Here is a 17,306-nt window from a genome sequence, read left to right on the forward strand (position 1 = left end):
TTGATTTTTTAGATATCATTTCATCACATTCAATTTGCATATGTGGTCTGTCATGTGTATTGTTTCTAAGTATTCTAATAATGAGAAAGTTCTTAGGAGTTACAAGAATAATCTTCCTATATAGAATGTAAACAGTTTAACATGATCAAATCCCTTAGCATTACTCTTTCCTGTTTACCTTTTTTATGTTTCTCTTGAATCATGTATTTGAAAATTCAAATTTTTTATTCAGCTCTGGTCTTTTCATCAGAAATGGTTGAAAGTATTCTATTTTACTAATTAAACTTTTTATCCCCTGAAAGATTGTATTTGAATTTTCAAGGCAGGTGATTCTGTTTTGCCCTTCAGAATATCATATTCTAAGCCCTCTAATCCTTTAATATAGAAGCTGCTTGGGGTAGCTAGGTGGCATGGTAGATAGAACTCAGCCTTAAAGTCAGGAGGACCTGAGTTCAAATTTGACCTCAGGCATTTAACACTTCCTAGTGTGTCACTTAACCCTAATTGCCTCAGCCAAAAAAAAAAAAAAAGTGTAGAAACTGCTAAATCTTGTGTCATCCTGACTGGATTTATGATATTTGTGATTTCTTTCTAGTTGCTTGCAATATTTTTATCTTGATCTGGGACTTCAGAAATTTTTCTTTAATATTCTTGGATTTTTTCAATTTAAGATCTTTTTAAAGAAGTGATCAGTGGGTTCTTTTTAACTTCTATTTTATCCACTGGTTCTAGGTTTTCAGCAATTTTCCTTGATAATTTCTTGAAAGATATCTTGAAAGATCATAGCTTTCAGGTGATCTAATGATTTTTAAGGTACCTCTCCTCAATCTATTTTCCAGGTCAATGGTTTTTTCCAATGAGATATTTCATGTTTCCTTCTATTTTTCATTCTTTTGATTTTATTTGTATTTTTCTTGATGTTTCATGGAGTTCTTATCTTCTTCTTGCCAAATTCTGATTCTTTTTTAAAAATTTATTTTATTTGAAAAAACAGTAAGAAAAAAAGAAAAACAGAAAAGGAATGCAAAACAAAAGAGAACATTGTCAAGTGTCCAGCAAAACATCAGAGAGGATTCAAAATATAAACAACAAATTTCAGATCAAGAAAGTATATATATATATATATATATATATATATATATATATATATATATATACACACACACACATATATATTATATATGTATATATATATTAATAGAAGAAATTATATTCATGAATGTACATTTTTTCTTCCTTGTCAATTGTTCTTTGGTTCTTTGCTGCACAACTTATTTACTTTATTCTTTGTTGCCCCTTTCATCCCCTTCCCACTTCCAAGCAAGCTACAATTAAGAAAAGATATATTAATGTATTCATATGTAGATATATACATATAAACACAGACTCACACACACACACATACACACACACACACACACACACACACACACACACACACCCCAGATAGTCACATATCTTTCCTATCCCTACTGTCTCTTTAATTAAATTCTGCTCTATAATTTGCCTTGCTATTACTTAACGTCCCCCCACCCAAGGACCCCTCACTTATCTTCTGCTCTCACATTTTTTCTCACTTTTGCTTCCCCATCCACCCATCACTCTCCCCTTATTTTTTATAGATTTTGGAGGGTTCTATGCCCTTCATGGTATATATATAATGTTGCCTATTTAACCCATTATCATTGTTAGTAGGTTTTCAGAATTACAAGCCCTCCTTCCCCTTCTCTTCTTCCTCTGCACCTCATTTGTAAAATTTCAAGCATTTTTTAAAATGCCATAAACTACTACTGATTAGAGAAATGCAAATTAAAACAACTCTGAGATACCATCTCATATCTCTCAGATTGACGAAAATGACAGGAGAAGATATAAATGTTGAAGGGGATGTAAGAAAACTGACACATTAACTAATTATTGGTGGAGTTGTGAAATGATCCAACCATTCTGGAGAACAATCTGGAAATATGCCCAAAGGACTATAAAACTGTGAATACCCTGTGACCCATGAGTGCCATTACTGGGTCTGTATCCCAAGGAAATTATAGCAGGAAAAGGATCTATACATGCAAAAATGTTGTAATAGTTCTTTTTGTGGTAGCAAAGAATTGGAAAATGAATAGCTATCCATCAAATGGGGAATAGTTGAACAAGTGGCATGTGAAAATAATAGAATATTAGTGGTCTATAAAAATGATGGACAAACTGATTTTAGAAAGTCCTGGAAATTTTTATATGAACTGATGCTGAGCAAAACAAGGAGAACCAGGCAAACATTGGATACAAAGTTCAATGATCAACTATGAAAGATTTGGTTCTTCTCAGTGGTTCAGTGATCCAAAGCAATCCCAATAGACTTTGGACAGAAAATGCCATCTGCATGCAGAAAAAGAACTAAAGAGACTCAATGTAAATGAACACATGCTACGTTCATTTCTTTTTCTGTTTTTTATTTCTTCCATGGTTTTTCCCTTTTATTCTGATTTTTCTCTCCCAACATGATTCATAAAGCAATGTGCAAGATAAACAAATTTTTAAAAAAACCATATAGTATACATTTCCCATGTAAAAAATCATAAACAATTTATCTATATTTAAACAGTTTGCTCATGTTGAGTTCCTTAAAATGGATCTTTGATATTGGTTTTTATATATTAAATTTCCTATTAAGTTTGGATTTGTTTGACAGAAAGTCCTGAAAATCTGCAAATTTATCATAGGTGCATTTTTTCTCATTCAAAATTATAGATAGTTTTGCTGGATAGGAAATTTTTGGCCATAGGCTTACTTTTGATTGTTGGTAGATATGATTCTAGGAGCTGTGGGCTTTTATTGTAGCTGCTGGTGAATCTTGTACAATTTTAATTGTAGCTCCAGCATATTTGAATTGTTTTTTTTCTTATTTCTTACAAAATTTTCTCTTTGATCTAAGGGTTTCAAAATTTGGTAATAATATTTCTCTGTGTTTTCCACAAAGGATCTCTTTGATGATTTTTTTCTATTTCTATTTTCCACTAATGTTCTCTTACTCCAGCAGAATTATTTTGGATTATTTTCTGCATCACTGTGTCAAGATTCTCTGATGTTTCTTGGGTCTTTTCCTTTGTTTCAAGGGTCTTCTCCTTTTCTGTCTCTCTCTGATGAACAAGGCAAATACGGCTTGTTGGCATCCATCTGATTCCTTCTCCATCTATAGAGAAACAAGCAAACTCTCTCCCCCAAGCAGTTAACCTATCTGGTCCCTTCCATTCACTACTTTCTGGATCTCTCAACATCACCTCATGATTATCTAAAGATAATGGAGCTGCTCACACTGGACATTACCCTTCCAGTGGGTTATAAAACCTGTCTGCTGGAACCAGTGCATCTTTATAAAAAACAAAACAAAACAAAACAAAAAAAAAACTAATGGTATAGAGAGCTAAATTTAAAAGTTCTCTAGGGTTACCTGTGGCTCCACCTTTCCTTTGTTTTTGGAGGAGCATCTTGATGTCTCTGTTTCTCCTCTCTACAATTGCCTGTCCTTAAGAATCAAAAGGTATGCCAGTGGTGTGTAAAATCTGATACTGTGCACAAAAGTGTGCAAAATGTTTGGAAGTATTAGCAGGTCCATTATCTGTTTTTATTGTTTGTGGCACACCCATGATTGTAAAAGGTTGTATAAGGAATTCAGTGACCACTCGGGCTGTCTCTTTTGCTGCTGGTATTGCAAAAGTAAATCTTGAAAAGGTATCTACTACAACATGGATAAAAGACAGACAGCCAAAAGATTTATAATGGGTCACATCCATTTGCAAAATTTCATTGGGTCTCAAACGATGAGGGTTCTTCCCTGGAGGGAGCGTAGGAGAATGGAAAGGAAGGCAAGCTATACAAGGTTTTACTATGCTCCTAGCTTCCTCTTTTGTTATCCCAAATTGCAAATGTAAAGCTCAAGCAGCCTGATGATATTTAGAATGAGATTTTTGGGCTGTCTGAAATAAAGGAGTATTGGCCAACATGGTTAGAAGGCTATCTGCCTTTGAATTTCCATAAAAAATAGGACCTGGAAGTCCACTATGTGAGTGGACATGAAAGATATAAATCTTACCTGGATGCTTTCTCACTTGTTCTTGAAGTTCCTTAAAGAGCTGATACATATTAGAGGCTACAAATTTTATTTGGGCTGTGGCAATTCTTTGTACCACATCTACTGAAAAGGCTGAAGCACATATTATATTTATATCTCTTGGATAAATAAGTTGAAGTAAGTTGAAGAGCTACAGAGAAATACCCACAGATACTGGAATAGTGACAGAGAAATAGACATAGAGAGATAGAAGAGGGAAAGAGATGTAGAGAAGAAGAGAGATAAAGATATAGACAGAGGCAGACATTTGTGAATCAAAAGACAGAGGGAAAAGAGCAAAGGAATCAAAAAATGGATACAGATACTTAGAAAGGGACATGGAGACAGAGACAATCTAAGGTAGAAGTGGCCATAGGGGCAATATGGTGCAAGGCCAATTTCTCATTTGTGAACCAAGTCTTCAGAGCCACTTCCAGTTTTGCCCTTGACTCTGTGTTTCTTGGCATAAGTAGTGGGGAAAGTATCAGAATAAGAATCAAGAGATTTAGACCTAGAAGAGACTTCAAAGGCCCGCTAGCAAACCCCATCATAATTCCAGTAAAGAAAGGAAATGACTTTTCCAAAATCATACAGCTAATAAATGTCAGAGGCAAGATATGAATGCAGATACTTTGATTCCAAAGCCATTTTTTAAAAATTGTGCCTCATCAAGGTAAAACCTAGACTGCAACTGCTTCACTATGTGGGATCTGGGAGTAAGTATCTTTCCCTTTGGGAGCTTCAGTCATCTCAACTGTAACCTGAGGATACTGGAATTAATGAGCTCAGAGCCACTTAGTCTCAGCTTCCAAGAATCCAACTAAATAGCAAAGAGAGCTTTTTTTTTTTTTTGGGGGGGGGGGATGTTCAGATTTTATTAGTACATCCTCAAGCCAGGACTCCTGTAGGCTCCTGTTTCTGTTGTGGCTGCCTGGGCTCAACCTCATCCTCGGGGCAGAAATGACATGGTATAGGTGGGGGGGATGGTGGCAAAGCCCACCATCTCGGGGGAGATATCGATGGCTTCGGTTGGAAGTGGAGACTGGAAGTGGAAATTCTGCAGGATGGTGGTAAGGAAGAGGAACAGCTCCATTCTGGCCAGGCCTTCACCAAAACAGTAGCGTTTGCCTGAGGAGTCAAGAGGCAGAGCTAGTCAGGATGGGGAAGGCCCTTAGAACGGGACTGTCATCCCTGGAAGGGTTCTTAGAATAGAGAATGTCAAACTTTGGAGAATGCTAGATGGAAAATAAAATAATAGTTTTCTGGGCTTGCAGTCAGGAAGACTTAACTTCAGATCCTCTTTTGACATTTAATATCTATGTATTCCTTGGTAAATCATTTAATCTCTCAAAGCTTCTGTTTCCTCATCCACAGAATTAAAGGATTGAACTTGATAGCCCAAAAGATCCCTTCAAGGTATAAATATGTGATTCCATAGGATACAAAATGTCAGATTTGAGAGGCAATTTAGAAAAAGATAAGTACCACAAAACATGTATAAGTCTTATGTCAGACAAGGCTTTGTTAGGAGGTACTCATCTGAGGAAAATATAGATTCTGGATACTTTTTACTTTATCAAATTCTTTTTGTTAATCAGCTTCTATGTTTTTTATTGTTTTTAGGACCACAGGTGTTATCAATGGCTATTAAATTTTGATGCTCTAGTTTGTTGCCCCATTGCCCCACCCTAGGTATAGGTCTGTCTAGATTCCAGTTTTTTAAACCATAGTTTGCAATCCCTTATGGAGTCTCGTAACTGAATGTGAGGGATATTGAAATTATGATTTATTATGAGTAAATGTTTTCATATACCTAAATAAAATTTTCATGTTAAATTTCTCAGGCAATAAGGAGTCATAAGTGAAAAATTTAAGAAACCCTCAGCTTGAATGAAATGAGCAGAACCAGGAGATTATTATACACTTCAACAGCGATACTGTTTGAGGATGTATTCTGGTGGAAGTGGATATCTTCAACATAGAGAAGAGCTAATTCAGTTCCAATTGATCAATGATGGACAGAATCAGCTACATCCAGAGAAGAAACACTGGGAAATGAGTGTAAAGTGTTTGCATTTTTGTTTTTCTTCCCAGGTTATTTTTATCTTCTGAATCCAATTCTTCCTGTGCAATAAGAGAACTGTTTGGTTTTGCACACATATATTGTATCTAGGATATACTATAACATATTTAACATGTATGAGACTGCCTGCCATCTGGGGGAGGAAATGGAGGGAGGGAAGGGAAAAATTGGAACAGATGTGAGTGCAAGGGATAATGTTGTAAAAAATTACCCAGGCATATGTTCTGTCAATAAAAAGTTATTAAAAAAAAGAAGCCCTTACCTAGACCATGTGTTTGATGATGTGTTATCAGTAAAGCCCTTGGAACATAAGAGTTGCTCTTCTCATCACATCTCCTACATCTCCTCAGCAGAGGCCATGGACTCATTTGAAGAAAAAATGGAAGCTATCCCATATAAGATTTTTAATCCAACTTATGGTACACCTCAAATCCCTCCTACATCATCTCCTATTGTTCCTGTCTTTGCTCTATGGTCTGTCAAAACTGTTGTCCTCCTCCTTCCAGCTCCTTTGATCCCAGCCCTCCCAATTTCATAGAATTCTCCATCTAGCGTTCTACTTTCCAAACATACTGGCCTATTTTCTGTTTTAAAATTGATCACTCAACTTTCTTTCTTTTTTTTTTTTAATTTTTTTAAATTTTTATTTAATTTTATAATTATAACATTTTTTTGACAGTACATATGCAGATCACTCAGCTTTCATCCAAAAAGCTCCTTATCTGGAATGCTCTCCTTGCTTTTAGATTCTTTCATTTCCTTCAGAATGAGCTCTGGACCACCTCAACAGCAAGCCTTTCCTGATTCTCTTGTTGCCAGTGTTCTCCTTTTGCAAATTATCTTGTAATTACTTCTCTACCTAAACTTAGTTCCCTCCAGTGGAATGTAAAATCCTTGCACACAAGTACTGTTTTTCCTTATTTGGGGTCTCCATATCAAAAGTACTTATTAGACTGAATGCTAGAATTCAGAATGACCTAAAACATCATCTACTCCAACCTCCTCACTTTACAAATGAGGAAAACGAGGTCCAGAGAAAGGAAGGGACTTGACCAAAATTAGAGACTTATACAGCCCTAAGATGATAGATGCTGAGCTGAAAGGGACCTCAGAGACCCTTGAGTCCCAGGCCTAAATTTCACAGATAAGGAAGCTGAGGGTTAGAGGGATGAAGTGATTTGTGCAAGGTCACCCAGGTAGGAAGCTTTAGAGACAGGACTTCACCCAAGACCTCTGACTCCAGATTCAGGATTCTTCCTAGTGTATGTGCTTCTTCCTTAAGGAAGGAGGGACTCTGGTGAGATTTGGGGGGTTATATGTTCTGGAACCCTTAGCCCCATAACGACATCTCTCTAGAACCACTCCACCCACCTACTTACCCACTCACCCTCAAGTGAAATTGATGAAATTCAGTAGGATGAATTGAAAGTAGACTGAAGGAAAGGAAGGGTTCACCAGACTCAAGTCACACTGGTTGGGACTAGGGATAAGAATGAGGAAGCTGGAGGGGAAGAGAATGCTCACCAATGGAGAAGGGGACAAAACCATCGTTCTTCTTGAAGTGGCCCTTTTCATCCAGGAAGTGTTGGGGGTTGAAGGCTTCAGGGCACGCAAAGAAGTTTCGATCTCTCAATACTGAGCCCAGCATGGGATAAACTTCTGTGCCCTAGAATTGGAGGTGAGAGAGGAGAACAAAAGAAATGGCAGATGAAGACAGAAGAAGAGGAGAGAAAGGAGAGGGAAAGGAAGAGGGGGGAGAGGGAAAAGGAAAGAGAGAGAGAGGGAGAAGGAGAGAGAGAAAGAATGAATAAATGGGAAAGGGGAGGAGGGAGGGAAAGGGAAGGGGAAGAGGGAAGAGAAGAGGAAGGGAGAGGGGAGACAAGGGGAAGGAAAGATAAAAAGGGAGAGAAAAGGAGAGGGGGGAGAGAAAGAGAGAAGAGAGAAGAGGAGGGAAACAAACAGAGAGAGAAAGTATATTTTGTATCTGAGAAGATAGGGTTGAACAGGAGAAATAAGAATTAATCTCAGGCAGAAAGAACTGAGTTTAAGTTGTCTCCAACAAATTCTAACCATGTGACCAGGGGCAAATTACTTAATCTTAAAACTATAATTTGCAGAAAAGGTGCTAACCTGCTTCCTTAGAGACAATTCCCTTTTCCAGTGCAATCATGGGTCCAATCCTTTTCCTTATATTATATGAAGGGGGAGGATGATAGATGAAGATTCAGAGCATGAAGCAGATGGAGAAATTTCTCAGGTAAAAAGATGGAGGTATGGAGCTGGGAGAATTGAGAGTGAGAGGCTCTTACCTTGGGAATAAGGTAGCCCCGAAAGTTGGTATCTTTGGTGACTCGCCGGGCCAAACCCATGGGGATCATGTTGCCAAACCTCTGGATTTCATGGATGACGGCCTCTGTGTAGGGCATCTTGGCTTTGTCCTCAAATTTGGGTGATCGGTTCCGCCCAATCACCTGATCGATTTCCTCATAGATTTTGGCTGTGATTAATAGAGAGGAGGGGGTCTCAGAGAGACCCTGAAATTGTCCCAGTGAACAGATAGAGTGTGGAGGGATGCAGGGCCAAGGAATGAAGATAATCTGTTTCAGAAATGTGTGTGTGTGTGTGTGAGAGAGAGAGAGAGAGAGAAAGAGAGAGAGAGAGAGAGAGAGAGAGAGAGAGAGAGAGAGAGAGAGAGAGAGAGAGAGAGAGAGAGAGAGAGAAGAAAAGAAGAGGAGAGGAGAGAGAGAACAAGAATGACAGAGAGAGAGAAAGAGAGAGAGAATGAGAAGAGAAGAACAGGAGAGAAGAGGAGAGGAGAGAGAACAAGAATGAGAGAGAACAAGAATGAGAGAGAGAGAGAGAGAGAGAGAGAGAGAGAGAGAGAGAGAGAGAGAGAGAGAGAGAGAGAGAGAGAGAGAGAGAGAGAGAGAAGCACATGGAAGATGAGGAAATCAAAGGAAAAGTTTATCGTTAGCTCCCAAAGTTCCAAAGAACTTCTAAGGAGATTAGGGGAGATAGGGTTTACCTTCCACTTCTGGATGCTTCATTAGCAGAAGGAAGCCATAGCGAAGGGTTGTGCTAACAGTCTCTGTGCCAGCAAAAAACAGGTTTAGGGTGGTCATGACCAGGTTCCTCATGAAGAATTCGGTGTTGGGATTTTTCTTCTCCTGGATTTGAGTGGGGAGGGAAGTAGAGGCTTAGGATCCCCAAACCCAGCCCATTCACATTCTCTTCCTCTTTTCTGCCCATGCCAGTACAATTTCCTTGAGCCCCAATAATGTGAAGGGGTGAAAGGGAAAATCCATTATTGGCCCCTGATAAACCTGGAACATCTCAATTTAAAGGGACCCAAAAAGATACCTAATCTCTGCAGAATTCAGATAATCAAAGATTCAGTGTTAGAAAGGACACTAGAGATTGTTAAATTACAATCACTCTCACGAGGAAGTTAAGGCACTAAAATGTTGGGACCTGTACTGAACAATATAGCTAGTAAGAGTCTGAGGTGGGATTTGAAACCAGGTATGTTTAATGTCCAGTACAGTATGCTGCCTTCCAGAATCCCAGGATGGTAGAGCTGGGAGAGACTCCAACAGCCAGAGAAACTCCACCTTGAGCTTCCTGACAAGTGGTGGTCCAGCCTCTGCTTGAAGAACTCCAAAGAGGGGGAATCTGCCCATTCTCCAGGTAACCCATCTCACTTTTGACAGTTCTCACTCTTAGAAAGACTTCTCCCTGGCATCAAATCTGAATTCCTTCCTTTACCATTTATCCTTTTGCTTCTGCCCTTCAGGACCAAGTATGACAAATTTAATAACCTCCATCCTACATTTTAGAGATGAAGATGGAAAGACTCAGAGAGAAAAACATCTTATGCAGAAAGCCAGACAAAGCTGCTAGGATAAGAATATAAGGTTCCTGAGCACCTTCAACCTCCAAACTCAGTTTGTAATTGGTTGTAGGACGAGAAAAGAGCAGGGAGCATAGGGAATGGGGAATCCCTATTGGTGTTTCTTGGTGATGGCCTTGTCATCTCATGTCTCTCTTTCTGCATCTATTTCCATGTCTTTTTGTCCATCTCTCCATTTCTGTAATTCGGTGTCCCTCTTCTCCGCCTCTCACTTTATCCATTTGTCTTTATCTCTGCCATGAGCCTTACCTCAGGAAGACTGAAGCTTGCCATCTAATTATCTGCTCAAGCTGCCTGATCTTGTCTGAGATCTACTCTTGCTCTCTGTGAACCCCAGTTCCCATTATCCAGAGATTCTCCCAGAGATCCATAACACCCTCAGGCTGAGATCTCAACCCATGTCCTTCATTTTCACCTACCCACTGAGTCAGTAAGTACCTCCTGCATCTTGATCAGGAAGGAGTCAATGAAGTTCCGGGGGGAGTTAGGGTCCAGGGTGGCCTGGTTCTGCCGGACCTTCTCTGTGATGAAGGCCTCCAGTCCTTTCAACTCCTTGAATGCTTGCTGCTGAGGTCCTGGCAGATGCTTCATCACTCCAGAGAACATCTCATATAGCTGGAGGAAGACACAGGACAAGTCATGGAGTACAGGGTGATGAAGTGACCGCTTGGAAAGGCTAGTGATTTAAGAATATCAGAATGGGTGATGAAAGCTAAGGGTATGTAGTAGGGACTAGAATGAGTGGTCAGGGCAGGGCACAGAATCAGATTGATAATGGGTCAGTTAAGATGAAAGATGGGCATATGACCCATCTTCATGATGGAGCATAGGATCAAATGAGGAATGAGCAGGACATGGTAGAAGATTGCCAAGAGAATGGGGAAAGAAAGTCAGACTGAAGAAGGAAGTCAAGATGGACACAAAGTTAAATTGGGAATGGCAGGGTCAGATTGAGGAATAGAGTACAGAAGATCGAGGACAAATTGGATAGGAAAAAAAGTCTTGGAGGGGTCACCTGTCCCATGGATGTGGCTGTGAACTGGAAGCTCCCCAATATCATATGCAACAGGGACAGGAACTGTTTGTCCTCATATTCAAAGCGATCACCAAAGACAATGGAGTTGATGACGTTGGAGACCGTGCGGCTCAGGAAGAAGGTGGGATCGATGGCTTCCCCTGTGGTCCAGCCAGGTCGACAGAGACACAGAGATAAAGAAGCACAGTGGTCAAATGATGAAGACAGAGGACTGAAGATGGTAGTTTATTTTATTTTTTCCCCCTGAGGCTGGGGTTAAGTGACTTGCCCAGGGTCACATAGCTAGGAAGTGTTAAGTATCTGAGACCAGATTTGAACTGGGTTCCTCCTGAATTCAAGGCTAGTGCTTTATCCACTGGGCCACCTAGCCTCCCCGATGGTAGTTTATGATGAAGAAAAAGAATAAAGGCAGAGAGAGAGGAAGAAAGAAGAAGCAGAGAAAAAGAAAGGAACAAAGATATCAAGAGATGCATGGAGGAAGTTTTAGAGATAGTGTAAAAGGGGACTGGGAGAAGACATAACAAAGTTATACGAAAAGTGGATAGAAGCAGAGTTAGGGAGAGAAAAACATAGTGACTCAGTTTCTAACGCTCATAGTCTCTTCCAAAGGACATTAAATATCCCTATCCCCAAATTCCATGAAGCAGGGAGAATGGATGGTGGAGGCCTCTCTTACTCCCTCTGTCCTGGGCTCTCAGGAATGGCCTGATGCATGAAATAAACTCTTTATTTAAGAAGAAGCAGAAGGAGTATTTTTACTGGCGCTCATTCAGAGTGGGGTTAAGTTGAAACCTGGGATGGGACAGCTAGGTTCTGTAAGAAACATGGCAGCTTGATGTCTTGAGGTTAAAGAAGCATGAAATGGGTCTCTGCCAACTTGGAAAGAGGGTCAGGGCTCTCATTGTTCAGCATTTTTATCATGTTCTAAATAAAGGCATGGAATTTCCATTTTTGCTTGCATTTTTGTTTTCCTTCTCAGTTTTTTCTTTCTTTCCAGATTTGATTTTTCTTGTACAGCAAGATAACTGAATAAGTATATGGGCATATATTGGATTTAACATATACTTTAACATATTTCACATGTATGAGACTGCCTGCCATCTAGGGGAAGGGGTCTGGGGCAAGGAGGGGAAAAGGTGGAACAGAAGTTGTAAACACAAGTGTTTGCAAAGGTCAATGTTGAAAAATTACCCATGAACGAATGAATAAAGACATGGAAATCCCATCGGCAGATGACAGAAAATTACATGGGACAGCTCATTCTAATAATAATAGGTAGGATCCAAAACATCCCTAGGCTAAAATGATGTGGCTGAATTAAGGTTTCAGAAATCCATTTCATTGGCACCAGATCGGGGAGTTACGGCCACGTGATAGATCTCCTGAGCAAGTTCTGAGGTTCTCAGTGGACTGCAAGCATCAGGAGTGACAGGACAGTCCCCAGACTCCAAACTAATTTAATCTTAAACTGTAAGTTAGGAAAAGCTTAGTGCCTCAAACATGAGCAATGTTCTCCTCACCCCAACGAGGCAACATCTGGGAGACTCTGGTCATCTGGTCACCAGATTAGGAAGAACATTGACAATCTAGAGAGGACCCAGAGGAGGGCAGTCAAGACAAGGAAGGGTCTTGAGTCCATGTTATATGAAAAATAGTTGAAGGCATTGAGATGATTCAAACCAGTTCCACTTGTGCAGTGATGAAGAAGAACCATCTACACCCAGAGAGAAAACCATGGGAACCGAGTGTGAAATACAACATAGCATTCTCACTCTCTCTGTTGTTATTTATTTACAGTTTTCTTTCTCAGTTTTTCTTCCTTCTTGACCTGATTTTTCTTGTGCAACCAGATAACCGTATAAATATGTATACATATATTGGATCTAACATGTATTTCAACATATTTAACACGTATTGGACTACCTGCCCAGCTAGGGGAGGGGAAAGTTATGCGAGGGTCAATGTTGGAAAAATACCACGTGTATGCTTTGTAAAGAAAAAGGTTTAATTAATAAATAACAATAATGATAATAATAATAAAAGAAAAATGGTTGAAGGAAGTGGAAGTACATAGCCTGGAGAAGAAAAAAACTCAGGGACAACAGGAAAGCTCTCTTCAAGCATTTAAAGACTCTTCCTGTAGCAGAGGGATTAGATTTATTCTGTTTCATCCCAATGACAAAACTGGAATCTGAAGGAATAGATGAGAGCTGAAAAGGACCTTAGAGGCCATCAAGGTTACAATGCCAAGAGCCATCATAGGGAGGATTTGAACCCAGATCTTCCCAACTCTCAGATCTGCACGCTATTCACTATTATATGATGTCCTTGAGGTAGCATAGGGAATGAGCAATATCATGCTCATTTTACAGAGAGGGACACTGAGTCCCAGAGAAGGGAGGTGACTTGCTCAGGTTGTAAGTGGTAGAGCTGGAATCCATGCCCAGGTCTCCTCATTATAAGTTCAGTGCCCTTTCCATGTAGGGCTGCCTCCCCTTACATAACTTGCGAGTTGAAAGAGGTCATTGTCCAATTAAGCCATTACTTTTATTTACAGATGGGAAAATGAGGTCCATAGAAATGAGGTTGCATACCCCAAATCACAAAGCAAGTAAATGGAAGAAATCGATTGAGAGCTCAGGTTCTCTGACTCCAAATTCAAGACTGTTTATGATACCAAAATCTAAGGATCAACTACATGTAGGTCACAGGACAATGGGGAGAAAGGACAACTGTCAAGTTGGTGGGAAGCAATGTAGTTGAGGTTGATCTTATCCAAGGTTCTGAAATCGTCCTGGGCCCACTCACCTTTTGTGCTTCTCAAAGCCTCAATGAGGAAGCCGGCCTCTTCTTGGATGCGCTCCTCAATGCCCCTCTTGCCCATGCCGAAGTCCCTGAGGGTGATGATGGAGAATCGCCGGAGCTGCCGGGCCCTCTCTCCATTACTGAAGACCACACCTGGGCAGGGCAAGAAGGAGGGGATTGACTCAGGAAGGCTTGGGAAAAAAAAAACCAAGATGTGGTCCAAGCGAGCCAAGGAGTAAAAGAGAAACCAGGAAAAGTGAACATAAGGAGAGGTGTAGACAGAAAGGGAGGGGGTGGGAAGATAGGGAGAAAAGAGAGAAATGGCAAGGGAGACAAAAAGGGGCAGAGATTTAGAGACAAGAAAGGAAGAGATGGAGAGAAAGATCATAAAACAGTCACAGAGAGGTGAATATAGGGAGACAAGGAGGGGAAAAGAAGCAAAGGAAAGATGGGAAATTGGACATAATACAATGAGATTTAAAATAAGATTGGGCAAGGGGCAGCTAGGTGGCGCAGTGGATAGAGCACCAGCCTTGAATTCAGGAGGATCTGAGTTCAAATCTGGTCTCAGACACTTAGCGCTTCCTAGCTGTGTGACCCTGGGCAAGTCACTTAACCCCAGCCTCCCAAAAAAAAAAAAAAATAAGATTGGGCAGACTGGGAAAGACAAAAAAGGAGAGATGAAGAGAGAGGAAGGAAACAGAAAAGCAATAAAGGGCAAGACACTATAAGGGAGATATGGAAAGCCAAGGAAAGAGAGGCAGAAATGGGCGGGGTGGGGAAGGATAGAGGGAAATAAAAAAGGATGGAGGAAAACCTAGAAAGATGGAAGATATAGAAATACTGTGAGAGTCAAATAGGGAAAGATAGAGAAATAGGAAGACACCAAGAATTACATGGAAAGAGAGAGAATGCAGGGAAAGAAAAAGAAATGGAGAGGTAGGAGATGGTGATACAATGAGAGACAAAAAGATGCAAAGACAAAGAGAGCTAGAGGAAAGGGAAAAAGCAGAAAGATGCAATAAAGAGGTAGAGAAATGGAGAGACAAGAATTGGCAGAAGAGACAGAAGGATAGTAAGAGACAAAGAAAAACGAAAAGACATAAGAAATAGAAAGAAAGGTGGAAAGAAATGGGGAGAAGAAATGGAAAAGAAAAAAAGAAAGAAATAGGGACATATAGGAGGCAATGAGTAAAGAGAGAGGATTGAAGATGATAGAAACCCTGGCGGGTAGCCTAAAAAGCCACATTGGGTATATAAGGGTCCTCCCCAGACACTCACCAAATTCTTCAAGAAGCCAACTGAAGGTGGCCTGCTCCCCCCGACCAGAGAACTCTTCTGCTTGGTCAACCAGTGCTTCCTTCACAGCCTCATACCCCGTCAGGACTATGACAGTCCTGGGCCCCAGCTGCACTGTAAATACGGGACCATATTTTTCCCCAATCTGGAGGGAAGGTAAAAGTCAGAATAACCAGAGCCCCACAGTTTTCTCCTCTGCTCTCTCCACTGAAATATAGCCTTTCACCCATCATCTCTCAGCAGCTTTTAGAAACTTTCTAGTTATAACTTAGCCAATCAGTAAAAAACAGGTATTTCTGACATAAAAAGGACAGTCCTGCAAATCCCTGTTATAATCATTTATTTTTAAACAAATAAATTATATCTACATTAAATAAATTAAATAAAACATGTATAAAATATGCAAATATATATATATATATATATATATATATATATATATATATATATATATATATGTATTTATATATGTCTATGTGAGTCACAAAAACTTAATTAATTCCATGGCCAGAGGAGAGAAAGCACATCTGATGCTGCCTTTTCATCCCCATTTTCTGCCAAGACATTTCCCTACTATCTCTGTTCTTTCCAACTTCCACTCTCTCTCCTGGGGTCTCTCAGGCTAACTCTCCAAGCTTCTTGGCTCTTTCTCCACATTTCCCCAAATTCCTGTTGCAGCACAGCTGTGATTATCCCTCCCCACCCAAAAAAAAAGTCTCTGCTTTTCTTGGAATCTCTTTCCCATAAGATCATAAAATTTACACTTTAGAGACCATCTAGCCCAATCTGGTCATGTTGCAGAGAGGAAAACTGGGGATTAAAGAGAGAAAAGAACTTTTGAATCAGTAGTGAGAAGCAGAGACTTTTTTCTTCCTTCATCTCTCCTCTCTGGCTCACCCAGAGTCCTCTTCAGCCACCCTTGAACTTGCTTCATATCTTTCTGCCTCTGAATCTTTGTCCCTTATGTTTCTCTCTCACCATACATCTGAATCTCTCTCTCTCTGTCTCTGTCTCTGTCTCTGTCTCTCTCTCTCTGTCTCTCTCTCTCTCTCTGTCTCTCTGTCTCTCTCTGTCTCTCTGTCTCTCTCTCTTTCTCTCTCTCTCTCTGTCTCTCTCTCTCTCTCTCTTTCTCTCTCTCAGGTTATGTGTTTTTATATCTCTGCTTTTTCTTTTCCTCCAATTTGTCTCTGTTCCACTGCCCTTTTGACTGTCATTTTTTCCTGTCTGTTTCTCTATTTCTGAGTTTCTTTCTTTGTATTCTGCAATTCTCTGTCACTATTACTCTATGGTGTGTGTGTGTGTGTGTGTGTGTGTGTGTGTGTGTGTGTGTGTGTGTGTGTGTGTCTGCCTGTTAATTTGTCTTTGGCTTTCACTGCCTCTGATCCTCTGTCTTTGCTTGTAGATCTATCTCTCTCTTTGCTCCTTGTGCCTCCCTGTGGGTCTCTTATGCTATTCCTCTGTCTCCTTCCCTCCGTGTTCTCCTTGTCTCCAGGCCCCTTCCCCAGCCTCGTACCTTCATGAGGGAATCATACATCTTTTGGGTGTTGAGTTGCAGATAGTTGCCGATGAAAGGCAGGGGGGTGGGCCCAGGGGGAAGCCTGCTTCGGATCTTCCTCTGTCTCCAAACAGAGTGTACCACTAGGGCAGAGAGGCAAAAGAATAGTAATCCTAGCAGCAGCCCGGAGGCCAGCATGATGGAAATGACAGAAGCGTCACTGCAGTTTTCTGAGATTTGGGCAAGTGTTAAGTCCAGCTTAAACTTTCCCTGTCTTTTATACTTTAGCGTAAGGGGTGTACTTGGCATTGGTCCCAGATTCCTTATATAACATTCTCAATCCCAATGCATTCCTCCCTTGAGTTCTGGGACTAGCCAAACCTGAAGGCCAAAGAAGGGGAGAAAAATCAAGTACAATAAGGGCTCAGAGATTTGAAGATTCCAGAATGTAAAAGAAATAATGGGGAAGATTTCAAGGAGTACCATGGTCCAGAGATAAAGTTCGGGGTCTCAGAACATGATTGTGAATATTTGGGAGGGGTTCTTAAGGCTCTAGCAGATGCCTTGAAA

At 40.3% G+C, this 17,306-nt stretch overlaps 1 protein-coding gene across 1 annotated transcript; it reads right to left on the minus strand.

Moving 5' to 3' along the window:
* Positions 1 to 2,433: 2,433 nt before the first annotated feature.
* LOC141564415 (cytochrome P450 2A13-like) lies at positions 2,434 to 16,961 on the minus strand. The gene is made up of 9 exons (XM_074306877.1): positions 16,755 to 16,961; positions 15,224 to 15,386; positions 13,946 to 14,095; positions 11,117 to 11,277; positions 10,540 to 10,716; positions 9,217 to 9,358; positions 8,501 to 8,688; positions 7,716 to 7,857; positions 2,434 to 5,236 (listed from the first exon to the last, which is right to left on the minus strand). The coding sequence occupies exons 1-9, from the start codon at positions 16,932 to 16,934 to the stop codon at positions 5,052 to 5,054; spliced, it is 1,488 nt and encodes a 495-aa protein (XP_074162978.1). The 5' UTR covers positions 16,935 to 16,961; the 3' UTR covers positions 2,434 to 5,051.
* Positions 16,962 to 17,306: the final 345 nt, after the last annotated feature.

Source organism: Sminthopsis crassicaudata, chromosome 3 (assembly GCF_048593235.1).
Source record: "Sminthopsis crassicaudata isolate SCR6 chromosome 3, ASM4859323v1, whole genome shotgun sequence".
Classification (NCBI taxonomy): domain Eukaryota; kingdom Metazoa; phylum Chordata; class Mammalia; order Dasyuromorphia; family Dasyuridae; genus Sminthopsis; species Sminthopsis crassicaudata.

Bases quoted from the DNA above. Each gene is read 5' to 3' on its own strand.
- LOC141564415 (XM_074306877.1), bottom strand. From the start codon at position 16,934: ATGCTGGCCTCCGGGCTGCTGCTAGGATTACTATTCTTTTGCCTCTCT. The intron at 14,096-15,223 runs GTGAGTGTCTGG...TGCCCTGCCCAG, and splicing joins TTGGCTTCTTGAAGAATTTG to GTGTGGTCTTCAGTAATGGA. The intron at 5,237-7,715 runs GTGAGCATTCTC...TTGACTCCTCAG, and splicing joins TTTTGTCCCCTTCTCCATTG to GCAAACGCTACTGTTTTGGT.